Below are 27900 nucleotides of genomic sequence, written 5' to 3'. Positions count from 1 at the left end.
CTGAACAGAGGGAGGGGAAATCTGCGGCTGCGAAGCGTCGGCACCGGGCTTCACTCAGTGGCACCTCGTCTCCAAACCACATCAACTCCGGTAAGACTTCAACTACAACCAAACAGACATTTAACCGCTGCGCTCCTGCTGCGTAAAAGCTACCCACTTTACGCACATTGTTTTTCCGCGCACTTTCCGCCTCTGCTGTGTACAAAGGAGACAAATCTCTCAACAGGTGTCAGTGGGATTACACTGAGGATGTGTGTTTGTGTTTGTGTGTGTGTGTGTGTGTGTGTGTGTCCGCAGCTCAACACGATCACAGCCTCGGTTCAACACTCACATCCTTTCTTTCGCCTCTTTCAACTACTCCAGCGCTTGTTCCACTTACAAAATCTGTGCCGTCTGTTTGTGTCGTTCAGGGAAACTCAAGGTGGATTTTCTCGTTTGCTTGGCTCGTTAGTTTCCCTGTGGGTGTGAACCTGTGTCACACACGCACACGAAACCTTTCACAGAACAGAAATCACTGATACTCATCTTCGCTACATTTGTTTAGTTTACAGCTTAATGTTACAACGTATTTGGACTTTTGATTGTGGTTTTAATGCAACCTTGTTTCTGTGATGGTAGAATCCACTTGATCTGTCCACTAAGATAAACCTGGGTGGACATCAATGTGGGTTTGTTCGTTAATGTTCAGAATAATGATTTAAACAAGAGCAGGGTGGAGACTGAGAGTTTATCACAGCTACTGGGTGAGGCTGAGGACCATATTAAACCTGCTGCTGCCTGCATGAGTCAAATTCATCAAGGTGGATTAGAAGTCTTATGTTTCCTGTGTCTGATTTCACAATAAAACTATTGACAGGACCACACAATATGCATCACTGACATTAAACAAACAGGATTTGGACATTATACAGATTAATCTATATTGGAAAGTAAAACAAATCACAGTTACATTGTTTATTGTTATAGTTTTTATGGTTTTAACACCATATCAAAACGATCAATAATTGTATGTTCAGACAACCCTAACCCTTATTGATAGTTGACATATATACGATAGTTGACGTGTATGAAACAAAACCCAGCCCCTGGCGTCACTTTGTATAGATCTTTGTCACCACCTTGGAAATGTTGGCTGTGACGTTTTAGACCATGATCATTTTTTTGTCTTTATTGAAAAAATAAACGATTTATTAAGGAAACTAACACCCAACTCATCCAGTCTCTAAAATAGATGCGTTAATGTACATGACAATGCGTTCAGTGCACCCCCCCCACCACCCCCAATAGATTCCCTGCATGAACGTGGCAGCCGAGATCTATCCTCAAAGTAACCCTTCCAACATCTCAAGGAAACCAGGCCATAAGGAACTGATGCTGTTATGAGAGCAAAGTGTATGTAACACAAATTCTATTTAAAAAAACCCACATTTAAAGTGATAAAAGTATAGAAAAAGAAAAGCTAAACAACTTTTTTACAACGTTTTCAGAAAGTTTTCCCCACATATATATATATATTTGTAAGTCATCAGCACAGACATGTTGATAATAACAGGCTCTGTGACATTGCGATGAAGTGAGAAGAGTTCCCAGAATTGACCAGACTCGCGTGCTCTTGCTTTGAAGGGCGGCTCAGGATGCAGTTCCGGCGCTGAGCCAGTTTCCTGCTGTGAGCTTGATTCTCGCGGTGATTCATCGTGATGACTGTCGCATGCAGGAGTGTCCAGCCGCGCGCCGCCGGCTTTAAGTAGCGCTCAAGTCTCTCAAACTCGTTTCTCCTCTTTCTCTCTCTTCAGGAAGGACGCATTAGAGAGTCCCACGGAGCGCAGGCCTCGAACTCTTCTTCTTCTTCTACAACGAGCAGCTCCTCGCACGGAGCCAGGAAAAGAACAGAAACATGCCCAAAGCGGTAAGAAGCCTTTTTGATTTATTGACATTTTCAGTGACTGCTTGTTGTGTCACACCTTATAGGCTCCGTAGATCAAAGGACACATGACATTAAAGTAAATAATAATATAATCTATATTGATATAGTATTGATCAAATGTAGATGGAGTTTAGATCACATGGCTTGTTATAGGGCTCTATATGTTCAGTTTACTCTCATTTTGAGTGATGTTAGAATATTTTATTCTGTGTAAAAATAAGTGAAAACTTGAATTTTAATGGATTAGTGAGAATACAAGAGGTGATATTTGTATTGGCTATGAAATTAGGGTGGAAAACCTTATAAAGACAATTTATTTTCCATATAAATTGATAATCATCAAGATAAATGGCACATTAGTTATTTTAAGTTAAGACTTAAAGGGTTATGTCAAGGGCTTTATTATGTTAGGTGTTATACCTCCTCTTTGTACTTACACAATTTATAAGCAATATATCAATAAATATGGAACTTTTGTCATAGTTCAATTGCGATAGTTGTTGATACTGTTTGTGGTTTCTTTGTTGCCTTGGAAGTAAATTATTTAAATATTTATATAGTTTCTTGGCATTGGCAGATTGCCAGCATTGCTACGAGTTCCTTAACTTTGAAGTTGAGTCATCATGAAACACTTTGCATATCCACTTAATTGCGTGTGTTTTTCTATAACCGGTTGCCTCTGTCAAACTTTCCATGAATGATCACGGAAAAATTAATGCTGGGGCTAGAAAAAAAAAAGACCACTTCTTTTATTATGTCATAGAAACTTTCAGTATCAGTGGGGTCTCTGTTAAGGGGGAATGCCACATATCACATGCTCATATCATGTGCTGGGGGTGTGTCATATGTATAAGGACATCATGGAGCAACGAACAAGAACTGTGACACTCAATGGAACACACAGATTGGGTTTTATTAATGTTTCTTATAGTGTAGATTGTGAATACAGGGTTGTGTGTCTCTGTGTTTGTCAATCTGGGATTCCTCTCCACTTCATCTCAGCTTCCTGTCATCATCTTAGAGATGTTTTAATATTATTAAACAGTGACCCACAGTAGTTTTAACATCAGTGACTTTTCATTGATGTAAAGACCTAAAAGAAAAGCTATTGGATGAAGTGCTTCTTTATGTTTGAGCAGCTCCTGACGCACGTTGCCCCACCCCACCGATCACATACAGTCGCACATGGACCTCGTCTCTCCCTGTGCTCACTCTGTTTGGAAACTTCTAGTAGCTGAATGACATGCAGCCTGTGTATTTTACAGTATGTAGGAAAATGTGGTGGAAATGAGAAACATATTTCCATAAGTCCCCCCCCCCCCACCCCATCCTATGTTGTTTTTTTTTTAAATTCCAAAAAGTGAGATATAAAGTCCAGACGTGACCGGATCTACAATCGATAGTAATACACCTTTAGATTAAAAACTGACAAAAGGCAGAAATCTCTCAGTGAGTCTTTTATCAGATCATGATGCAGACGTGTTGCCGCTGAGCAGAGCAGACGTGTTGTGATGACAATGACTAAAGCCTCCGGCCGGCGTCATACAGCGTGTTGTGGGTTTGTTTGGAGTAGCCTCAGGGTTGTCATGAGCGTCGCTGTGGAAGTGACATCATCACTGTCCTGATAGCAGCTGCCACAAAACGGCCTTCTTTTCTAAAAGACAATAATATCAAACCGTTTACTTTTCCATGACATCATGAACTGGAGTTTTTTTATTTTCATTATTCAGTTCACAGACTGTTCTGTGTCTGACCCCGCCTTAATGAATTGGATCTTCTGATGACTCTGAAGTTGAAGTTTCCCTCTCAGCAGTGGAGAGACGTGTAAATAAGGGCTCATGTTTTGACTTCAGACGAACGGGTGAAATTTAGACTTCTGTTTTTGATGAGTCCCAGTGGTTCAGGGCAGGTAGCCAGAAAGGTTTCACAAATGGAAGTTGAAGGCAGTGGGTGGTGGAATGTCCAGATTCATATTAATTTCATTTGACATTTTGCCGTTGCTCTAAACCCACATTGAGGCCTTCAGTCTGATTTTCAACTTATTTGGATACAAGAGAAGTAAAAAACACAAGTTCTCACATTTGAGAAGCTGAATACAGATAAACTAACTGGTGTTTTTTCTTTCCAATAGAATGTATTTATCATCAAATAGTTTCCAGTTAGTTGATGATAATCGTCTCATTGTTGTGCACAAATAAAAAAATTATAATCACGATAATGGAAACCAAGCGGAAAACTGAGTTCCCACAGAATCAGAGAAACCCTGCAAATGTGCAGTGTTAAAGAAAAGAATTGTGATCATTAAACCTGTTGGACAGTCTTAAATCACAGGTGAATATCATGAAGACACGTAAATGATGACTGTGCAATCTACAGAGGAGTTGATGTGAGTCAAACATTTCTGGGTGTGAGATAGATGTCGTGTACATGATGTTCAGGGTTTTAAATTCGATCGTTTCCTCTTCACCCCGACCTTTTCTCCTCCTCTTTAGTCCCCTCTTTAAGGGTTGAATTACATCAGACTGCTGCAGCTCACTTGTGAGTTTTGGAGTATTTGTAAAGTCAAGTCTCAGAATCAAAGATCAAAGTGTGAACCTGCCTGAGGTTTTGGATTGTGACTGGCACAGAAACCTACGTGCAGCTGGAATTCTTACAGTCCAGATACTTGGCACGATACCAGACATTCCACCGCGGAGGGTTTGGAAAGAAGAAACTCGTTTTCTTTTATGATTATCATTTTCACGGAGGAGCAAGGTGCCTGGTGGCAGGAGGTGGGGTCAGACCGGAGGAGCAGTGGAGCCTCCTGAGCCGCTGACTCATGTTTCAATCATCTGAATGACACATTGTCAGGAGGAAAAGATTGTGATCCTCGGCTCTCCCAGAATCCTGTTCCCCTGCGGTCGCTGCCCCGTGACACAAACCATACAAGGTGCGGTCACCACCAACATGGCTGGGTGTTTTCCTTTTCTTGTCCAGTTCTATTGTTGGTATTTGTTTCTTTTAATAATTGATAACTCAGTCATGTTTGGAACACCCTCCCGGCCTGATTGATGATTCCACAAAGTCTCTCCTTGTTTTTAATATTGAAAGAACCTTTGGAAAATCAGATACAATTATAGAACCTGGCAGATATGGATTTGGATCTTTTTCTGATATTCGTGACAGAAACGATTCTAATAATGATAAATCCTCCGATTGAAAAATAAATAAATGGATGTTATAAATATAGTTCATTTTATTGAGGCTTGATATTTTATAGTTAAACCTCAAACTTGATTAAGAATATCGTTTAATAAAAAGAACCCGAATACCATAAAAAATATAGAATATTAATAAAGAAAAATATCTTGTTTTACGTAGAATTTCATTTCTACTTTGTTTGCTCTGTAAAATAAATGTTTTTATATCTGCAAACGTAAACACGGCCCTGACGCGGCCCTGAAAGTCTCATATCAGCCGCTTTTTATTGGCACAAGCGCTCCAGTCAACACACACCATGTCACTTCCTGAAGCGTCAATGAACCACACACTGGGCCTTTTCTCTCCGTCCTTGTTGTGCTGCTGCTCCACACTCGACTGCAGAAGTCCTTTATTGCTCTATTGCTCTCCTGCCCGTTTTCAGTCGAGTCCCCACAGCAACAGCCTTCGCTAAACACTTTAAAAGCCATGCAAACTATGCGGAGGGTTAAATATCGAGTGGTCCTCGCTGAAGAATGCGGCGCAGCCCATTCACAGTTTAACTGCAGAGGCGATGACCAGCTCCTCTTGGAGCAGCTCTTTGACCTCACCTTTGAAAAGAATGAATGGGAGATATTTGGTTTATGATCATATTATAGATGTTTGACATTCTTGGAGAATTCCTTGACTGATTCATGTAGCACTACCCTTTTTCTGTTAATGAGTCAGGGAATCGTCTCCACCATGTAGCTATAAATTCAAATCTCTGTCTGTGTATTATCTTGTTAGAGATATGAAAAGACTTGTTAGAGATATGACACAGTAAATAAGTCGTATTAAATCATGAATGAAAATAATTGCCATTTGCAATAACAGTTAGAAGTTGATTTGTTAAGATTGGAAATTGAATGGGGTGGATGCAAAGTTACTATTTGTGTTACTTGAAGGATGAAAATTAGAAGAAGCTGTAATCATGGTCCATGATCAGCTGCCACCACCACCACCAGCACTGTCCACCAGTATGATCCACCATCACGATATATCCCCACATCACAGGCTCTGGCTTCAAATGACAGTCTTCCAAGATGGATGCCCGCGGATCAGGGATGCTTTGGCTTCAATTTTGTACAATGGGAGGAAGTGAAGACGTGTCGTCCATCTTTATTTAGCGTCTATGGTGCAGACGTGTGTTTCAGAGCGTTTCACCAAGAGAGAACCGAGGTTTCATTACATTGTTCTGGTTTTTCTCCTGCATTGCCTGGGTAACCACCTGTGTTGTTGTCGTTTCTTAGTCACCAAATTGTCGTACTCTCCACCGAGTGTGTAAGTGTGTGTGTGTGGAAACGTCTTAGTGTGTCGTTTCAAAAGGTCAGAGTTGTGTTCCAAAGCTCCTGGCGTTGAAGTCAGTGGGTCGGTTTCCACAGTACTGGCTTGTGGAGCTGGGATTCATGTGCCTCCATATGAGCGTCTGCTCTTTCCTCCCACTGAAGCTGCTCATTGTGGAACTCTGGGTCTTCGCCCGGTGTATTTTTAGCACATGTGTCATGTTTTTCTTTTACCTCTGTGAATGGCCTCAGTTTATTGTGAGTAACCGTTGGAGGACTTCACTTCGAGATCAGATATCGCTCGCTCACTGGTTTCCTGTTGGCTCCTCTGCGCCACATGTTCCATCCTCTGACCGTTAGGGGTGTGTGTGTCGGTGTGTGTCGGTGTGTGTGTTTATTTATTCTTTCGAGGTAATTCGTCTGTAACTGCCACAAATATAGACCGTGACGATGAGAGAAAGGAAACTCAAACCCTCCGAGCTGCTGTTGCTGCTGTTGAATCACTAAATCAAGTTTAAACAGGGGGGGGGGGGGGGGGGGGGGGTAGTTGGACACGTATGTGATCGCTGCTGCTGCGATTTCTCTTTGGGCTGTTTGTGGGAGTCTGGCTCCTCCAGGATGTAGATGATGATAGCGGGGGTCTGCTGGGGCGCTGCAGCTGAAAGGGGAGCTTTGTTTTGCCGTGTAAAGTAAATGCAGCCCCCCCCCCCCCAAAACACCCCCTTTCCCCGGTTCCTTGGCTTGGTCCTGAAGCTGGTGTAAGTCGCTCTGCTCTCAGTTTGCCGAGCAATTTTGTTGGGGAAAGTAAAAGTTTGCTCGCTCTAATCCCCAGTGAGTGAACCCTGCTGACCTGCCGGCTCTATGGCAGCATCCTTGAAGATCCACTGTCGAGACTCCACTGTGTTCCTCCACAGAGCAGCGTCCAGGCGCTTTCCTTCCAAAGCTCTGATAGGATTTGCCTTCGCTGCAGGATTTAGGTCTGTCAATCAGCCAGTGTAGGTTCACTGGAGACGATGGAGCTCTGACTCACCGGACGAGTCACTGACCCAGACGCCCCCCCCCCCCCCCCGTTTCGCAGTGGGCGTCATTGAAAAAGAGTTTTCCCCAGCGCTCACAATGGGCTTGAGTTGAAAGATGTCACTGGAGGGTTGTGTTGGCGGCCTTCCTCTCTCCTCACTGTGTCCACTAACCTCTTTGTGTCACTTTCACCGAGCGGTAATAGACTCGGTCAATACTCTGGGGCATCTTTGTCTTTTCATAACCCCCCCCCCCCCCCCCCCCCCCCCCCCCGCAAATACCAGAGACATTTGACAATAGGCGCACAGAGAAGAGTCAGTGTGAGCCTTTCCTCAAAGCAGTTATTGTAAATATTTGTGCATTGTTAGGAGGCCTTTGTGTGAACTTCAGATACTGTATGCTGATTAAAGACCAAACCTACAATACTGAATATTGTTTCTCTCCATTGTGGGACACGGTTGACGTCAGTCGTCATTATTCCGTGCCGTGCACCAGTCATACTGTTTGTACTGGTTTTGAAATTGTACATTAATCACCTTGGGTGGATCCCTGTAAGTGGACATTAAAGTCCTGGCCTCTTATTGTACACACAGGAAACTCTGATCAATCATTAAACACTATAAGTTGTGTGTTTTGTTTTGTGAACGAGTGAAGTGGCTGCTTTATTCATACCTCCTCCACCCACAGTGACAAGCATAGTGCCTCCGGGTCTAATTCAGTCTATCACATTCAGATTTTGAGAACCTCTGCTTCATATTGTATCCAGACACCAAAGAGTTTGAGTTCCCTTCATTCAGCCTGTCCAGAGATAAACACAGAGTCCTGTGTATTTACTCTGCAAATACACAATGCGCGCACACACACACACACACACACACACACACACTGCAGTACCACGTATGGGTCCTGCTTGTTTCTCTGGATCAGTGTTTGAACTCCTGTTTTCTTTCCACAGGTCAATGTTCGCGTCACCACCATGGACGCTGAGCTGGAGTTCGCCATCCAGCCCAGCACCACCGGCAAGCAGCTGTTTGACCAGGTACTGGGAGAATCTGCAATTCTGTTCTGTTAAATACCTGTGCTGATTTATAAATACGTTTTTAAATATGACTTAAAAGGATTTGATTTTCATCCCAATTAAACAAATGAGATGTGATGTGTTAAGCAGTTGGTTTAAAATCTGCTCATAGATTGTTACTTTCTGTTAGAACTGGGTTGGACGTCATCCCGCTCTCAGTCTTTATGCTAAATCAAATTAAGTTAAGCTAAGCAGCTGCTGGTTCCAGCCACATAGACTTTACATCACAGCCGATGAGCTGTTCCTGCTCATCACGATCCATGAATTATTCTGACAAATCAACTTAGGTGCCCCCCCCAAAAAAAACCCTGCATCCACACCCTGATCTTCATCCACACCAGCATTTTAGTGGGTTCTTTCCTGACTCATAATGCATCTTTCCCAGTTCGGTGGTAAAGTCAGTAGCTTTTGGGGAATCCTGCTAACCAACCGACAAACAAACGCAGACAAACACATCTGTGTTGAAACCTCAGCCACACTCTGATTTCACTGTCCACCATCTGCTCCCCACTAAGCTGCCTCTGCCTCGGTCGTCATGTTAACTGGATTGACGTGTCTGAAGAAAGTGGCTGCCCTCATTATCGTCACTTTCAAAGCTCTTTGCATCCATCACACCCAGGTCTCAAGAGTTCTCTCCTGCAGACACGGGAGCTTTAGGTCTCAGGAGGGTTAGGGTCCTAATCAGCCTCTCGCTGCGTCTCATATCGGATACTACAGTTGGTAAAGATACATTTATTAGACTATAATGTATAGTAGCTTCATGAAGAACAATTCGGACAGTGTTGTTTCAAACCATCTAACCTTATAGGAATTGATGATTGATTCCTTCTCCCTTGGCCGACATTTCCTCAAAGTTTCAGAATACAGTGCCGGTCCCTCCCCTTCAGGTACACAGTGTAGATGCCGACTGTTGAGGGTGAGAAGTGTCCCACGTTTCACACTTTTCAGCTGTGTTGCGTGCACCATGTACTCATAGTGCACCACACGTTGCCATAACTAACACATATTATTAAATTATATTATATAAACACGACACAGCGTCTCTGTGAGATATGTTCATCGTTTCTCTTGGTGAAATTTTTTCTTCATAACTGAATTGAACAAAGAGCAGTTGAGGCATTTATTGATCGTGTGATTAATGACACTAGGGAGGAATTCCTGAATGAAGTCTGTGAGGAAGTTACAGAGTGAACTGGAGTTTGACCTTTTAATAATTGTTTCTCTAGTATTGAAAAAGATTCACCATTTATCTTCAGGAGATATGATGAGTACAGACATGTTTATTCGCTGGTGAGTCACTCGTCTTTATGGTGTCTGGCACCATTTTAGGAAATGTCTTCGTCACTGATTACGCAAAAACTGAACGAATTTCCATGAAAGCTTGTGGAAAGATCAAATCTGGGCAAAGAAAGAACCTGTTAAAATCAAGGGCCGGATCCAGAAATGATTATTTCCTTCAGCATTATCAAATGGGGCATTTCTTTGTGATTTTCTCACCAGAAAATAATTCATAGATCTTATTAAGGGAACTGAAATTTGAGTGTGTGCAATTTGGTGCAGCTTCCTTGAAGTTAAGGGAACTGTTGGGCCTTGGCTTTCTGTCGAGTGTAGACAGAGATTGTTTGCTCTTCACTCTTGAATTTTAATAAGCAAATTTTAGAGTTTGTCCAGCGGATGTGATCATCAGAATTAAAATTGTCACTGTTCCTCTTGTGCTAATGTGAAACTCAGCACCAAAAATCCAAATGTAGTTGACAGCTCCCTTGAGGCTGCATGACGCCACTGAGGGAGAAAAGGCATTGTTTTAGCCACTTCCTGTATAACTCGTTTCTTCAGTAAGTGTAGCCAACTGTGTGTTGCGGCGACATGTCAGTGGAATCATGTTGACATGAGCATGACAGGAACAATTTATCCCCCAAAAAGATTTGAATACAATGAACACAATAACCCTGGCACCTGGATCTGAAGCTTTTAACCTGCGGTTTCGTTAAAGGAAGGGAGCCGTTCACCTTTTGACATCTCTCTATTTATAGGAGCTGCTGAATTCTCCGACCTACTTGTTAGAATGGCTCTCGAGGAGGTGTTCCCCAGACGATCACTCACTTCCTCCGGTAGTGTCAGACAATGTGCTGCTCTATTTTAGTGCAAAGGAGCATTTTACACATTTTAAGGGCAGGAATCCGTCCAAGAGAGGTCGCAGCCCGTCTTGGGTCCGAGCAGCCGAGCGTCCGTGAAGTCTGCCGGCAGCCTGACTCGGTTTTAAACGGGTTCCCCCGACACGCAGTCACAGTGTGCCAGACAGGTTTTGTGGAAATGCTGACTAACAGCAGTGAGCTCAGGGCGAGCGGGAGCTGTGGTGTGGGCCGTGTGGTCAGCGCTGATCATAGCCTTAGTCCCCGTCATGCCGCTGTGAAGGAGAAACGCCTGCCACTCCCCTACACACCCTCAAACTGTTTCACCTCCATATGACTGTTGCTCCGCTGCTGCTCATTAAATGTTCGCCTCCAGCTGCAATTAGACCAATCACAGCCGTCATAACTCACAATAGATGTATCGACTTATGTTTCCGCCGTTAGCGCCGTTTGTCTTTTTCTTACCCCGTTAGCACGTCTTCTGTGATGGGGCTTCTGCGGTTTCAGCGTCTGCCCTCTGGAAACATTTGGATTGGTTAATAAGCTGCAGGAGGATTGAGGTAGAACAGCTGAAAACGTGGCAACATTTAAAAAATCTCAACGCTTTGTCTTTTTTTAACTTAATCCAAGTCCAAAGAATCTGGTTGACAGCTGCCCGGGAGCAAAACATGAAAACTAGTTCTCATAGACACCCAACCCACATGTCAAAGCCTCAAAGCTGCTCCCAGTCAAGAACAGCTGAAAACATGATGTTTTAAAGAGTTCAACTGGGTTTTGGTCTGAATCCCAGTCTGAATTACCAGTTTGCTGCAAATCTGCTCCTGGTGAAGAGTGCGAAACGCGCTGAACGATGGTTTTTCTCCCTTTTTCATAATATTTGAGCAGAACTATTCTTAGATATTAAACCATAGAGCACTGGCTCTGCTACACTCCCTTCGCTCTCTGGTCACAATGAACCTGTGGTCTAACAGTAACAGACCAGTTTCCTCTGGGGCCCTGCCCCACCTCACTCTTTCAACCTCCTATTCGGGGCCCGAGTGGCTGAACCCCTCCCTTCTCCTCCGGAGCCGCCGGTTGACTTGCGCTACGCAGCCCAGAGGATTCAGTGAGTAATGCAGTTTCAGGCCAGTGGCATTCCTCTGGCTCACCACATGTCCCCCCCCCCCCCGAACCACGACCAGAAACTCTCGCTCTCTGACAGACGACAGTAACACGAGGCTGCAGCCTTCAGCCACGCTCACCGGCTTCTGCCCCTTCGTCCGGAGACACAGGATCTGTGAAGTCTCTTTCAAGGATCAAGTAGTGTACCTCTGCTAACAACAGCTCATAAAACAGCTCATAAAAAGCTGCACTCTCAAGATGTAGGGATTTAGTTGTGGTAGAAGTAGAACTGTGCTGTGAGAGACACTATCTCGCCACGAGTAATAATCCTTTTTTGAAGGATAGAAATCATCAGAATGTATAAAGAATGTGACCCTTCAACAGATTAAATTACATTTGATGAGGTTTTTAAAATGTCTTGACGTCTCAGACTGATCTGACCGCAAACCTGCTCCGGAGCATTCTGTTTTCAGTAATATCTGAGGTGTTGATGGCTCCTGACGTACCAGCGACCCATTACAGTGGAGGCAGCCTGCCAACCCAGCCTGAACCCGTGTTCCCAGATTCAGATTGAATCCTCTTCTAATGAAGCCTTTATAACATATACAGGATTTTATTGATTTTATGGTTGCTTCCCCAGCAGCGTATTAGCCAGCCTCTCCAGATACAGAAGCTTATCCCCCTGAGAAAAAACTATGTCGGTATCTGTGCGGTGACTCTCGGCCTCTCGACCCCGGAGCCAGAGCACCATGAAAGGGCCGATTGTTTTCAGAGGCAGTTTCGTTACCTGTGAGATGCTGCGGCCTGAACTGCTCTCTCATTTCAAGGGCCACCGTTCTTATGCCTGTTGTTGTTGTTGTTGTTGTTGCTCTAAATACAAACACATTTAGTCTGTCCTCCCAAAGGTCAGCCTGCCCTATATGTTGTACCGTCCACCAAGCCAGAGAAAGGAGAAGGGGGGAGGGTTTGATTTAAACTTTAACCTTGGCAGGAGCTCAATGTTCAGCGTCTCCCCCGGTGACTTGGCGCCTCCCTCACCAGGTGACTGGGTGGGGAATTTGGCAGGGATGCATTCGAAGAGGGTCCGGCACACAGAGCGCGCAACCAAAAAGAACATGAATTCCTAAACGGTGCTGTAGGAAAATCGCTCTGCTTCTCTGAAAGCCATAAAGAGCCTCTGGTTGTCTGAGGTTTCTCTCGGCAGCCAGTGGAAAATGGCAGCTCCTCCTCCTCCTCCTCCTGCAGTGCAAAGTGATTATTCCAGATCTTTCCCTGGGTTTTTCCTTCTCTGCCTCCGCTACACAGTCAGAAGATCTGAAAACTGCTGATCTGAAGACAGACTTCTACGACCAGGCCCTCAAGTGTTTCCACTGCGGTTGAAATGAAATCTGTGTTCGTCATCGGCCTTTTTTAGATGTGTGTTTATGACAATGAAGATGAGCCAGTTGAGCCGGAGACGAACCAGTAAACTGCACCAGACTCCCTGTTCCTCTCCACAGTCTTCTCAGGCTGATGCTGGTCCCAGACTGGAGAGGAGTCATTCATCTCACCCTCCCTGTACCGTGTCACTCCTCACGGGTCAAACCTTGAATGAGCACTTTGCCTGATTCCTCTAAGACAATGAGATGTGTTGTTGTTAAAGTAATTTAGCCAAAATGTCACTGCTCCAGATTTATTCCTTGGAAAATGAAGAATGTCCCAAAGAAAGAAATCCTGGCCCCGCCCACTGATTTGGATCTTAGACAAAATTGAATGGGTTCTCCCCCGACCCATACCGCATCCTTTCGGTACACTTTGCGGTCCTATATCTTTTTTGGAATCCCGACAACAGACAAACAAAAACATAACCCTGTAGTCAGAGAGATCTTTAGCTGAATATTGAAGCGTTTTTTAAAGTCCACTTATCGAGGCAGAAGGAGACTGGTGTTCATATCATTATCTTGCCAAGTCCGTACTCAGGCCTGGGAAAGTGTGATACGATGAGACTCTCCCACCGGATTAGCCTGATACCTGAGTATGTCACCTAAAGGTCAGATTCAACAGCTTCTGCCAACATCTGTTAAACTTCCAAAGGCCTTGTTTATGCAACTTCTGCTGGAGGAAACCTTCCTGTGATTATTTAAGCTTTTATAAATTCCCCTTTTGAGGTGTGAAAGTTGTCATCTCATGATCTGTTTCCCTGGAAGAAGAAGGTGTGACGTCTTAGAACAAAGTGGTTAATTCTAAATGCATTCAGCGTCTTTCTTAAAGTCAGATTATATCAATGCCAACGTTAAGTCTTTTCCTGCTCCTACTTTAGAAAGAAGTCCTTTTTACAAAAGTCTCATTTGTATCCAGGTGATGTAGGAGACTGAAACAAATCCTTTACCCTGTAAATGTTTTTTAAGCTGAAACTGAAACATTTGGCAACTTTTATCATTTATCAAACAAAGAGTTTGATAAATTCGTCCCAAATGTGAGGATTTACTCGCTGCCTGTCTTCGTCATATCTCCGCCCTGTGTTTAAAAACTTTCACTTTTTCTGTGCAGGTGGTCAAAACCATCGGCTTACGTGAGGTCTGGTACTTCGGACTTCAGTACATGGACGGAAAAGGTTACTACACCTGGCTGAAACTGGACAAAAAGGTAAGAATGTGCTGAAACTGTTTTCTTTTTGATTTGGCCTCATTATAATATTGGAGACTTTATCTTTTAAAGGCCAAATGAGTCATTGTGTCTGGAGGAAACATTTTACTCGTGTAATGAATTAATCTTGAATGAGTATAAGTGTAATACTGTAAAAAATTACAATGTTGTATGCACTTTGAAGCTGGTTATTCTCAACAGTCGAAATCTATTTTCAATCTCATGATTTCATTTCATAATTTTCTCCAACTCAATTACCATTGATCTGATATTTAGTGTACACAATATGTCACAAGCCCTTTTCTTTGGCACGCCATTTTCTTCTGTCCCTTCAAATATGTCCCAACTCTTCATCTTTTGCATCACCTCTCCCTGAGGAGCGTCATAACGCAGAAAGAATGCATTCCTTTGAATGGACGATGCAATCAGGGCTCTGGTGTTTGCCTTTCAGGTCAATCAGTAGCCACCATATTGCAGGGTGTGTATATTCACATGCTCTGTTGCAGTTCAACTTCACACAGCAGCTCATGTTGAATCCATGCTCTGGTTACTGTCCGTGACGAGGGGCAAGAACCCGATATATATTCAGCTTGATTGATTTGACGGGATTTGACGGGAGCGCGACCTCTCTGTGAACTGTAGCTGCTCCGGTTCTTCTTCTGTGGTCCCTGAGTAAACAGGGTTTCCTGCTTTTCATTAACCGCTGCTCCGGAGTTATTCATAAACCTCACCGGTCAAAACTGTGACGAGGAAGTGGAGTCACGCCTGAGAGCAACACCTCTGAACATTATGTCTCCAGCATAACAGCTACTATCATAACACGCCTGAATCTTTAACCGTACTGTCAGTGGTGGGGTTGCATTGTGGGTAATGTAGGCGTCCTTTTTGGACAAGGAAGATGAATGTGTGGATTAAGACCGATGATATGGCAAATAAAAGTGCTACATGAGTGGAGTAGAATGTTTTTATCTAACTCGATAGAGGGGAAAAACACATCAATCCATTAAGATTTTTAATTATTGTTCCAAATGGACTCTTTACATTTTATTATAATAAAAAACTGACGCTGCTCATCAGCACAAAACTCAAACTGGAAGTTTCCCGGTCGCTTTCGGTCCCATTCTCTCCATCAAGACCGCTCGGTTCCTGTTTTGAAACGAGAGGAAGAGGCTCATTGTGTAAACACTTACAGTAGCAGGGAGTTATTTCCACAAAATGAAAACAGTGGATCCCCTTTTTGGAGAGGGCAGGGTCCCCTGTAAACTGCAGAGCAGGTGTTTTCCCACGTTTGAAGCACTGACAGTGCACAGTGTTTATATCGCTGACTCAAAAAGTATTTAAATTATAGTTTAGTTAGGTTCATGTCCCATCCACTAACCTGGAGGAGATTTAGGATCTACACTGCAGCCACAGGGCGATTAGGATTTGATAAACCAAATATATTGTTTGAAAATAAAGCAAGAAAGTAAATAAGTGCATTTCCCCCCCAAATACTAATTTACTGCCACAACTTCACTGAGCTGAACTTTGTTTGCCTTCCTCTCCAGGTGTCGTCTCAGGACGTGAAGAAAGAGAACCCGCTCCAGTTTAAATTTCGGGCCAAATTCTTCCCCGAGGACGTTTCCGAGGAGCTGATCCAGGACATCACGCAGAAGCTGTTCTTCCTGCAGGTGAAGGAGGGCATCCTGAGCGACGAGGTCTACTGCCCGCCGGAGACGGCCGTGCTGCTCGCCTCCTACTCCGTCCAGGCCAAGTTTGGAGACTACAACAAAGAAGTCCATCGGTCCGGATACCTGGTGTCTGAGCGTCTGCTGCCAAACAGGTACGGGAGGACACACTGTTGTCTCACGTCTTGATCATCAGACAAAGTGTTGTGTACTAGTGTGCTTCAGTTCTGTAAGGTGTTCATTGAACAGGAGAAACCATCATCTCCACCCTCCATAAACAAAATAATTTGTTTGTATCTGCCGTCAATTTGGATTATCTCCCTTTGCCATTGTGTAAATTGTTATTAATCAAATGTACAGAAGGGGACGACTAATTGTGTGTGGTTATCTCAGGACTCCCTCAAGCATTACAATAGCTGTGTAACGAGTACATCAACCCTGACGACCTTTATACACTATTATGTTAGCTGTTGCACACACGTAATTGTCTCTCTGCCTTGGTGCACGGCTGGTGGCACACCCTTGTTTAAACTTTATATGTATTTACTTTATATCCTTTGAGGAGTACAGACGAGGAAAACACTGCACCTCGGGGAAATCACCATTTTGCTAAGAACAAGTTTTCCGCTTTGCACAAGAACAGATTCCGTCACGCTACCTTACATAGCAAAGCCACAGTTATCAGAGCATCTGTTGTGTTTCTGGTTTCTGTGTGACCTCTGAGCTGATCTTGGTTGTTGTTTCCTCTCTGTGTTGTTTTAGAGTCCTGGATCAGCACAAGTTATCCAGAGAACAGTGGGAGGAGAGGATTCAGGTGTGGCACGAGGAGCACGGTGGGATGTTGAAGTAAGTGTGGCTCTCGTCATTTTAAACCACATGACTCACACCAGTCGAGCACGTGTCTCCACCGAAGCCCAGCAACTGGTTTGGATTTAATTGGATCTGCACCTCCATTGCACTAAACAAATTCCTGGATCTGTCCCCTGATCCGGATCTGCACGGAAATTTACAATTTACCCACAAACACTTGAAAATATAACATCCCTGGCAAAGGCGACAATAAATACTTAATTTTGCTGTGTGAGTAGAACTTGTATAGATTGGCCGTGTGTATTCCTGCAGGGAGGACGCCATGCTGGAGTACCTCAAGATCGCCCAGGACCTGGAAATGTATGGTGTCAACTACTTCCAAATCAAGAACAAGAAGGGGACAGAGCTGTGGCTGGGGGTGGACGCCCTGGGACTCAACATTTATGAGAAAGACGACAAGTAAGCGCTGGTTCACGACCTAGGCTTGAAGTGATTCAGGCCTTTTTTTGTTGGCGTCTGCTCGGGCTCTTGTTGTGTGCGTGTCGCAGGCTGCAGCTGTGACACAGAGGTAAACTGGCTGGGGCAGGTCCTTGTCGGCACTTGATCACTGTTCCTGTTTCTCAGCAGACAGACACTAGCACAGGAGTGACAAGACGGATAAGTGGAGACTAGTTTTGGGAGGAGTAGCTCCGGAGACGGAATTAAAACGTCACACTCAGCAGTTTGAATCCCTCACACCTCGTTATTATCAAATGAAAATAAATGCCAAAATCCAAGCTGGATTTTAAGCCGATTTCCTGAAGTAATTTGTTTTTCTTTAGGTTTTTGGAATTTGGTGGCAAACCATGTTAATAATAACGATAAAATATTGTTTGTGATTGCTGTGGCTGCTCCAGGAGAGAGTTGTGGTTTCTTGGGGTGTTTATTGTTCCCACCTCTGACTATTTTTACAATTACTACTCCCCACTGGGGAAAAATAATTCATAAAGCTCATACTATATTTGCATAACAGTTCTACTCCAGATTGTTTCCTTTACATATATGCTATACATTTACATTTTTGCTAAACTGGGTCCATTTCTGTTTCATCACTCCAACAGACAATTGGGCAGAATCAAATTAAAAGCCCTGTTGTGTATTTGTGATGTTTGTGTGTTTGGGCCTTGTGGTCAAAGTGAAACCTACTTTTCCAGACCAAGCAGGCTGTTACACCAGCGTCCAGCCCAGTCTGGGCTATGATTGCCACGTTTGTTTATAGGACACGACAGGTTGGGAGGTAATCGCCCTCTTATTTGGTGAAATGAGTTTTTTTCCAATCTCCTGCGGCCGCTGGTGGCGCGGCCCTGCTCTGCCGGGGTTACTGGAGTGAAGTACTCTGTGTTAAAGGGACATCGGCCTCTCAGTCATTGACCCTGTGCTGGAAAAACGCTCGTTCACAACCAGATTGTAGCTCCTCCTGTGGATCGGTCGAACTTTGTGTGGAAGAAATGAGCACAACTCGCTGCTGGCAGGGCAATGACAAAGTTGAGCGAATCAGTTGAAGCCTCTTATCGTCCTCCAGGAGAGCCAGGTTCTTTTTCAGGCTGGAAATAAACTAATTGCTCTTAACTTTAATTGTGTTAAAGTTCATCTGATCTCTCATTTATTCCGAGTGTAACATGACAAACCTCCCAGGAAATCACCTTGTGTAGAAGGTTCCTGTGTGTGTGTCCTTGTGTGTGTGTGTGTGTGTGTCCTTGTGTGTGTCCTTGTGTGACTCTGTCTCTTTATGAGCTCCCTGGGATCAGCAAAGAAAATGCCTCTCCTCCGCGGTGCCCTCTGCTGTAGCCATGACTACGCCAACTGGTTTTTCAAGCTGCGCAGCACTTAAGAATGCGAGGCTAACCTACAGCCCCGTCTCTCCAATGAGGGCAGCCGGCCCACAATGCAGCAGGGCAGCCGAGACCTCGCCAAGGCACAGTCTGGTTCTGGTTTAACTCCTTCCACGCCACCGCTCCACAAACCGCAGTGCTGCTCTTTTCTTTTTTTATGGGACAGAGTTTCCAGAGGTTTTCTTCTTAGTAACCGTCGACACACACACAACGCAGAGATTCAAACTGGTTGAAAATCAACACTAAACTTAGCCATTACAAATAAATGTATCCACAATGGGATTGTAGATATGTTGGTTTTAGTTCTTCAGTTGGTACTGTTTTTGAGAAACATTTATTTGAGTGATATTTTAATGTGGATTGACAAAAAAAATACCTGATAATTGAAAAGATGATATAATAAGAGAATAATAATTACTTTCAGGCCTGAGATCATTTTTACAGCATTTCACAACAAAAACACTAAACATTGTCTGGTTTCTGCTTCAACTTTGAGTTTTGACTGAAACGAGCAACATTTTCCATATTTTTACATCTTATAGACCAAAGCAAACGAGAATATAATCAGCAGATGCATTCCATTTGAAAATAACAGTCAATTTCAGCTATAATGATTAAAATCCCCTGATTTATTCTTTAGTATTTAGCCAGACTCTAAGAGTACTTGAACCGGAAAATAACCCATGTTACTTTGTGCAGCCAAATAAACCACAAGACTGGATTCAATCCTTAGAATAACATCCACATTGCTTTCTCAATTCCAGAGACGTGTGTCAGGATCAGCAATTGAGTGAAATTCCAGTTTGACGGTTCAGTTTCACAGTCGAGTTTCGCTGCTCGGCTGCCTCTCCAGATTACAACACTATCGGCTCGTCAGTGTTTGCAGTACTAGTTTGCATTGTGTTGAGGGAGATTGGCATCCGTTCAGTGCGTCTGGTACAATAGAGGAGGGAGCCACACCCCGGATTCATCCCTCGCACTGGAACACTGGAGCTACAGAAATCCAGGTTCACAGCCTGAGCCACGTTTATTCTCTGCTGGTTAGGACAAGACCTGATGGGATTGAAATGAATTGATCTAGTAGTGTTTGGTGTTGATAAAATGCCATTTATAACTCATTGGAGCCAACAGTGATGTCCTGAGTGTTATTATTTTAAATGAATAATTCCATTTTCTGATATGTACAACAGAGAAACCCAACTAGATCTTTAATTTGAGACAAATAACTCCAATAAGTTGCTGATGCCCTTTCAGTCTGTTGATTAATCGACTTATTGTAGATCTAATAATAAGTTATAATAATAAACTTAAGTGCAAGATATGGGTCAACTCATGCAATTCACAAGTGGAAATTAAGGAACCTGTTTTCCCAGGATCTCTTTTTCCTTGGTAGAGTATTACTCCCACAGCGTGTCACCGTCTAACCTTCATGTTCATGTGATCACTTTATCAGATTGTCCCCGAAGATTGGCTTCCCCTGGAGTGAGATCAGAAACATCTCCTTCAACGATAAGAAATTCATCATCAAACCCATCGACAAAAAATCCCCGGTGAGTAACAAAGCATCGGTCGTCACTGATTTGACTTCTGCTTTCATTTCAAAATCTGAAAACACCCCTTTTCTTTTCCTTAACACTATTTTCTACTTAAGCAGTTCCTGTTCCTCTTTTTAAAGCCTTTTAAGTTTCCATGAGTTTCTGTATGAGGCCTCTCTGCTTCCTTTTTACTGTTGGCATCACGTTTCTCTGTGGTGGAGACAAGAACCATTAAACATGTCCTCAGTCTTAATTTGAATACAGAATAGTCAAGGGTTAGTTTTCAGGTCATTCTGTTTGCGATCAAACGCACACGCTCAAGTAAATTATGAATACAAAACCTTATCTCTGTACCCGTGGCTGCTTCTTCTCTCAGGAGTTCACCTGGTCTGGTCCATTCTCTCTCTCATTCTCCTTCACTCTTCTCCAATTTCAGGACTTTGTGTTTTTAGCCCCGCGACTGCGCATAAACAAGCGCATCCTGCAGCTGTGCATGGGGAACCACGAGCTTTACATGCGGCGCCGCAAGCCAGACACGATCGAGGTGCAGCAGATGAAGGCGCAGGCCCGAGAGGAGAAGCAGCAGAAGCAGCAGGAGAGGTGAGCACACACCTGGAGAGGACACATTGGTTTTCTACTACACTATCACAAAACCATTACTGAAGGAAATATGGTTTAAGTCGTTTGCTTTTCAAGTTTTTTACTTGGGACACTATGAAAAATTTGTTAAATTGTTCACATCTTTTTAGATAGGTCAAAATAAACTCAAAATAAACTAGAAATTTCTCAAAATACTGAGTAAATGTCAAAAGATAATTAATAGAATAGATGAATATAGTGATGATAACTGTCATCAAGAATTAATTTGACATTATATATCTGAATAACAAATTTGCAAACGGTTATAAGAATGTGCATTATTTCCATAAACACCAGTTTAAGGCTGAACTCAAGATTATGTTCATTATTTATTAATTTGCAGATTGTTTTATTGATATATTGATAGAAGTTGATCTTGAAAATATAGAAAACTTCTTTTCAAGCTATTCCAAAGCCCGATATGAAGTTTGACATTTATTATCTGGACTCCGGCTCCAGATAAATACTCTAACCTATTGTAGTTTTCATTCTCCACTTGAATCAGTGGAGCGTGTAAAGTGAAACCTCCGATCTCCGGGTTGTAACACAGCATTCCTCTTCAAGTATGGGAAACGCACTTCCTGAATAGCCTGAACTGAAAGTGAATGGATGTTGACCCTGGTCTCAGCTCCAGCTGTCGGCCGACTGTCTGTCCCGTACAGCTGTTCAAACACGGTGATGTAACGGGCGAGCAGACGCCACAGTAAATACCAGAGAGAGAGCCATTAGATCACCGGAGGGTTCACACACAGAAGCTCTCAGTGGACACTGGGCCGGCGTCCAACACAGGAACTCTTCCTCATTCAAACAGAATTCAGCACTTGGGGAGATTTCAGGCTGTTGCTAGAGAAAACAGTAATGAATTTGAAAAAAGGTAGAAAGCTAGAATACAAACGTTGAGTCTAAAATATGTAAAAGAATATATATGAAATAAAACTGTGTTTAAGGAAGCAATGAATGCATCACTTATAAAAAAAAGAAAAGGGGATTAAGACAAAAGATTAAAGTTAGGTACAGTGGAGTGTGAAATGTGAATTCATTGTACAAAATTGAATTTAATAAACCACAGATTTGTTGGTTGATTCATTAATTCAGAGCCAACTTTTAATAATCATTGACTGATCCTTTATGCAAAGTTTCTTGATTTGCAGATTAAATGATAATTATAATTGTACTTTCGGTCAAATTCTCAGGGTTTACTTAAAGGTGACTGTGATGCCAAATACATCAAATAACACTCAACTGTAAATCTGATGATTTCCATGATACTTTCGTGACTGTTGAGTGTCCTGTACGTGATGGATACAAAGTCAGTGGTGGAGTGCTACCAGAGCATCTGTGTGCAAACCAGACCTGAACCTCCGCTCGTGTGACACCGACCATTGTCCGTCGGAGTCATCGTACATCACCGGCCGAGTGTCATGTCTCTTTGTCGGCTCACGGCGGCTGTGTCTTATCTGCAGGGCCCAGCTGGACAACGAGAAGAAGAAGAGGGAGGCCATCGAGAGAGAGAAGGAGCAGATGGAGCGAGAGAAGAAGGATCTGATGATGAGGCTCTACCAGTTCGAGGAGAAGACCAAGAAGGCGGAGAGAGGTGAGGGGGGGAGGTGGGCGAGGTGGGCGCTGCACAAAGGAGACGTGCAGCGGCTGATCCATCACTTTAGAAAGTGTGTGTGCCAATGATTAGACTGTGTCTTTATGCAGGTAGATGAACAGGTTATTTATGCTGGCGTCTTGTTTTGTAAACTATCTGGAGCTGAAATGTGAGATTAAATATTCCCACAACTGTCAAGTTACTGCAGCTGCAACATGATCTGTATGTTTAGAGTTTTTGTCCAGTATTTTTCTTAATTTTTGTTTGGACTTACAATAGCAAATAACCATTAGCATTAGCAACTTGAACAACTCAAGGTTATTCTTTAAAATTTGGCACAAATGTTTCTTTAAATTCACCTAAGAACTCATTTGATTTTGGTTGTCAAGTTAAAAAAAAATTTTGGCCTCTTGATCACGATATCTCAAGTTATGCCTCAAGGTTATCACCTCAATTTTGACGATTATTCTGAGATGTTATAAATCAGTAGAGATAAACCTTGATCTAATTAGGCAGCTGTTAGAATGAGTAGAAAGTATTGTTGTTGTACAGTTTGTCTTTGTGAGTTTCTGATGCATCCCCTCTTTTCCTTCTCCTGCCGTCTGGGCTCTAGACCTGCAGGACCAGATGCAGAGAGCCATGATGCTGGAGCAGGAGCGGAGGAGAGCCGAGGACGAGGCGGCTCGCCTGGAGTCCGAGCGGCAGGCTGCCCTGCTGGCTAAAGAGGAGCTCGCCCGCCAGGCTGAGTACCAGAAGAAGGACCAGGAGCAGCTGGTCAGTATTTTAACAACACTGAGAGGCTGTTTTCGACTTCTGCACTGACTGTGGCGCCAAGTTTTCCATCTGCTGTGACGAACACAAGAATCTCCAAATAGAACGATGGGGGGGGGGGGGGGGGGGGGTAATTTGCAGATTTATCAACGACATCTTATTTGCCAGATTTGATGAAGTAAACCCGTCTCACTTTCCTAGTTCTCACCTTTCAGCTTTGTTAGAGTCTGTACACAAGGCACGTTACAGGGCGGAGCATTCAGCCGTGCCTGGCTACTGTAGCTCCAGACAAACCCACTTAGGAGCATCTAGCTGGACCACGCCCAGTTACTTCACACTAACCCAGCGGACCAGCCACAGGAGTTCAGACGCCACCAGTCAAAAACCAGTACTGTCTGTTTACTGGAGAGACACCTGCTGCTTCGCCTTTTATACTTAAATCCCATTAAGGCGCTTGTGCGGTGGATTAACGTCCACCGACCGTGATCGAATGAGACTTTGGCCTCGTTCCAAGTTTTCAACACGTTTTAAAAATGTTTAGAAGATCGACCGGTAACTCATTAACGAGGATGTGTTTACACCAAGTGACCAGTCCCTCATTCAGTGACTTCAACACACACTGATTATAGCAACGACTATAATACTGAGCTGGTGGTTTGTTCAGTCGGGTGAAAGAGAAGCTGGTTCCATTGTTGTGGCGGTCAGGAGGAACGTACCACAGCACCCACAGAGTCTGGTTAGGTTTCATCCGGAGACTTCTCGAAGCAGCGGCTTCCTTTATTTCCTTAGTAACTGTAACTGCCAAGGCCCACTCCAAAACACAAGCCCACACACACACACACACACACACACACACACATCTTATCTCTCGATGTTAAAGACAAAACAAACTGGATCTCCCCCCTTTGTCAAGAATCACCTCATCGTTTATCGGATTCTTTCTTGGCCCACGGCTCATTCTTCTGGGATTTGTGGCATTAATCTGTTTAGTGTTTTTTTTGTAATCCTGCTGACAAACAAACAAACAGGGGTCAAAAGATAACCTCCTTAACGGAGCTGGTGAAGGTCAAGAATGCTTTTCAAGCTGAGATCGCTGAAATTTCTAATTTCATTGTAACAATGACACCATTTGAGAAAAGTACCCCAGTTTAAAATGGTTTCATCTGTCCACTGGAAAAAGGAGTTAACTGGTTTTCTTTCTTATTTTTTTTTAATCGACCAAGAAACATTTTTAGCCATGAGAAATGTATAAGAAAATCCCAGTAAAAGGAAATACAAAGTGGAGGCAATAATTAGATTCCCAGTTCACGTCATGTCGTGCTGTTAGTGAATCACATCAACGTCTTTATCAAACTATGTGTTTTAAAAATCTGAGCTCTTGAATAATTGTGTGTCCTGTTGTTTTGTACCAGGCTGCGGAGCTGGCAGAGCACTCAGCCAAGATCTCCTTGCTGGAGGAGGCCAAGAAACGCAAGGAGGAGGAGGCCGACTCATGGCAGCTCAGGGTGAGAGCTTTAGAAATCAGAATTATGTGACCACTCTTCCTCTGCTCTCATATGTTCTAGCCAGAAGAGGAGCCAGTGTAACTGTGACTCGTAAATGAAACAAATGAGTTTTTCCACTGACGTCCTCTGTCCCTCGTCCTGCTTGTCCTCCCCAGGCCCAGGAGGCTCAGAACGACCTGGTGAAGACCAAAGAGGAGCTGCACATGGTGATGACGGCGCCCCCGCCACCTCCCCCTCCCCCCATGTACAGCGACATGGACGACTACAGCGACAGCGAGGAGAACGCCAGCACGAACAGCGCCGAGCTGCAGATGGAGGGCATCAACGACCACCGCCACGAGGAGGACCGCCTGACCGAGGCCGAGAAGAACGAGCGCGTGCAGAGCCAGCTGAAGGTGAGGACTCGAACCAGAGAGTGGTGCAAAAAACAAAACCATCCACGTGTAGGAACCTTTCAGTGTCGTGATGTCTCTGTTGACGTCTGCTTTCCTGCTGAGGTGGTAGAAGCAGCAGTGTGGTTGGTTTGCTCCTCTCATTTCATTCTGCGTCTCCCTCTCCTCCCCTCAGGCCCTGACCTCAGAGCTGGCTCAGGCGCGTGACGATTCCAAGAACACCCAGAACGACCTGCTCCACAGCGAGAACGTCCGGGCCGGCCGAGACAAATACAAAACCCTGCGGCAGATCCGATCGGGCAACACCAAACAGAGGATCGACGAGTTCGAGGCCTTATAAGAAGCCTTCAGGCCCCTCGGCCACGCCCCCTTTCTGAATGGTCACCACGATCCCCGCTCCTCGGCTGACGCAAATCCACACACACACACACACACACACACACACACGCACACACACTCATACTCAGACTTACATGGAGCAGTATAAGCACAACAGAAGCATCGCTTGCAGAGAGATGACCTCCTGTTGTAACTTTGTCGGGTGGTATGCAGGGCTTTGACGAAACCTTAGTGCCAAAACCTCCTCTCGTCTTAGTGTTTAACATCTGATTTGTGTTATTCGATTTTTAATTTGATCCGTTCTGACCAAATCATTATTGTTTTTAAGCAGACTAGTTGTGGGATTAGCCAAATTTTATTATTATTATTATTATTATTATTGTTATTATTATTTCATGATGTGCACATAGAATATATGAAATCAAAGCCTGGCTTCTTTTGTCGATGTCTGTCATCTGTTGTGTTGGAAGAAAAAAGGACATTTACAGCGACCACTCAGAAAGGGGAAAACAGTACAAGTTTGTTTTTCGTTTTCCATTATATTTGAACACTTCCATTTATGTTGAATATTGCTATACAGTAGTTTAAATCATGCCTAGTTTGATATTTATACTGTATATGGGACATTAAAAAGGGTATTTCATCTTGGTTTGTATATTTTTGTTATCTACTAATGATAAAGGAAACGTATATGTTTCAAAAGGTTTTATATATATTGACCAAAATAATAGCAGTCCTATGTTCCATATGTTTTTCCTTTTAGATCACTAAATTAAAGAGATTTAATTGTAAATTATTATTTTTTACTGTAGGAAGTGTCCAGCTGCATGCCATGAAATCTGCTGAGGAGCTAGCGATCGATCTAGGTACTTTTTGATTAGTTGGCGTCCACAGCACGCTAAGACACGTCTGTCCCATCGGAGGGCCGCGTCCACCGGGACACTTAGGTTTACTGTCATTTTTATTTCCGTCTGTCCTGTCGAGTGAGAGCAAGCACATGTTCTGTGCTTTTTATTTTAACCCTCCAAAAGTGGCCTTTCTCTCTCTGTGCAGGGTCCACTCCCAGACAGCTGGTCCGAGTCACCAGAAAACATGGATGTAACTTTGAATTGAATACCTTTTTTATTTCTGTTGTGTTTGACCTCCGAGGACAAACGAGGCCCGAGGTGAACATTTACAAAGACCCGGGCGGTTCCACAGCAGCATCTCACCCTCTTCTCTCTGGACATGGACTAGAGTAGCATCTACTTACACTGTAATGGAAACACACGGCTCTGCTGGTCTTTGTATATGAACAGGATTTTATAATGAGGTGTTCAACATATTGGCAATAAAAGAAATCTATGATTCATCATCTGTGTGTGTTTATTTTGTGGGATATTTAACGAGAAGTACCTCTGTCCAACTTTTAAGACTGCTGGCTCCTCGGTTCTGCTAAAATAACAAGTAGAACTTACTGGTTTCAATCAAATGGTTGAACTGGAAAATTGGAAAACGCACTCATGTCCTCAGAGGGATGAAAACGTAAAATTTTCCAATTCTTATAATCTTGCTATAAATAATCAGCAAATGCTAATGTGCTTCAACAAGAGGATGAGGATAGACATGTTGAAAAGATGATAGCATTGACACTGTGAGGGTGTGTGTTTGTGATATTAAACAATTGGTACAACTTTCTGTTTAAAGGGCTTTAAATTATGGCTCTTCTATTTTAAGTCATTAATAAGAAAAACGTTGGGGTTGCCAGGTTGTGGAAAGTCCTTTCTCCAGGAGGACACTTTTTAGTCTTTGCACTTTATTTAATTTGGTAAATCCCTTTAAACGATATATCTTATTCATATTTATACCTGTAAACTTGACAGCTGTTGAACCATTAAGTAATGATTTATTAACATTAACAAGTTATTGACCAATGTTTGTTGATGGCTTCCTACAAAATGTGAAAAGTATCTTTTATGCCTTATTAAACTCTGATATCTTTGGGCCTTTTCCCACTAATCTATCTACGACTCATCTATTACATATTAATAACAGCTCATGCTTTAATGTCTCATAAGAAAGTGGAGCAATGATTCAGTTTATAAAAAATTACATCCGGTGTCAAGCTCAGAGTGAATCAGTCGTGTAATGAACAAACCGCTGTTGTGCAAGCAGCAGGTTGGAGTCTGAGCGTCCGGTGACGTCACGTTGTGCTGACGGTAACTCGCCGCCGGACGATGACGTCACGCCACTTGATTGAAACAGCCGGTTGCCATGGAGACGTGTGGTCTAACAGTGGATTCCAGGTCGGTGACATCATCGCTCCTTCAACAGGAACAGTTTTTTTTTTTTTTGTTGTTGTATTCTCTCGCTGTGTGAAACCAGAGACTGAACTGAATGTCTTTCACACGCTGCTCGG

At 43.4% G+C, this 27900-nt stretch overlaps 1 protein-coding gene across 3 annotated transcripts; it reads left to right on the top strand.

Annotated features, from left to right (window-relative positions):
* On the top strand, nt 1-26856 carry ezrb (ezrin b). Of its 3 annotated transcripts, none has more exons than XM_062411105.1 (14): nt 1-90; nt 1794-1906; nt 8399-8482; nt 14284-14379; nt 15927-16201; nt 16809-16892; nt 17169-17315; nt 20181-20277; nt 20699-20862; nt 22365-22495; nt 23109-23269; nt 24679-24771; nt 24927-25166; nt 25339-26856. In XM_062411105.1, the coding sequence occupies exons 2-14, from the start codon at nt 1895-1897 to the stop codon at nt 25501-25503; spliced, it is 1749 nt and encodes a 582-aa protein (XP_062267089.1). In that variant the 5' UTR covers nt 1-90; nt 1794-1894; the 3' UTR covers nt 25504-26856. The 3 variants fall into 3 exon arrangements, with proteins under 3 accessions (XP_062267089.1, XP_062267090.1, XP_062267088.1); XM_062411106.1 differs by having other exon boundaries at nt 16-90; nt 1798-1906; XM_062411104.1 differs by lacking the exon at nt 1-90 and having other exon boundaries at nt 1713-1906.
* The last annotated feature ends 1044 nt before the right edge of the window (nt 26857-27900 follow it).

This window comes from Platichthys flesus, chromosome 18, assembly GCF_949316205.1.
Source record: "Platichthys flesus chromosome 18, fPlaFle2.1, whole genome shotgun sequence".
Classification (NCBI taxonomy): Eukaryota; Metazoa; Chordata; class Actinopteri; order Pleuronectiformes; family Pleuronectidae; genus Platichthys; species Platichthys flesus.
This window is presented reverse-complemented; position numbering and strand designations above follow the sequence as displayed.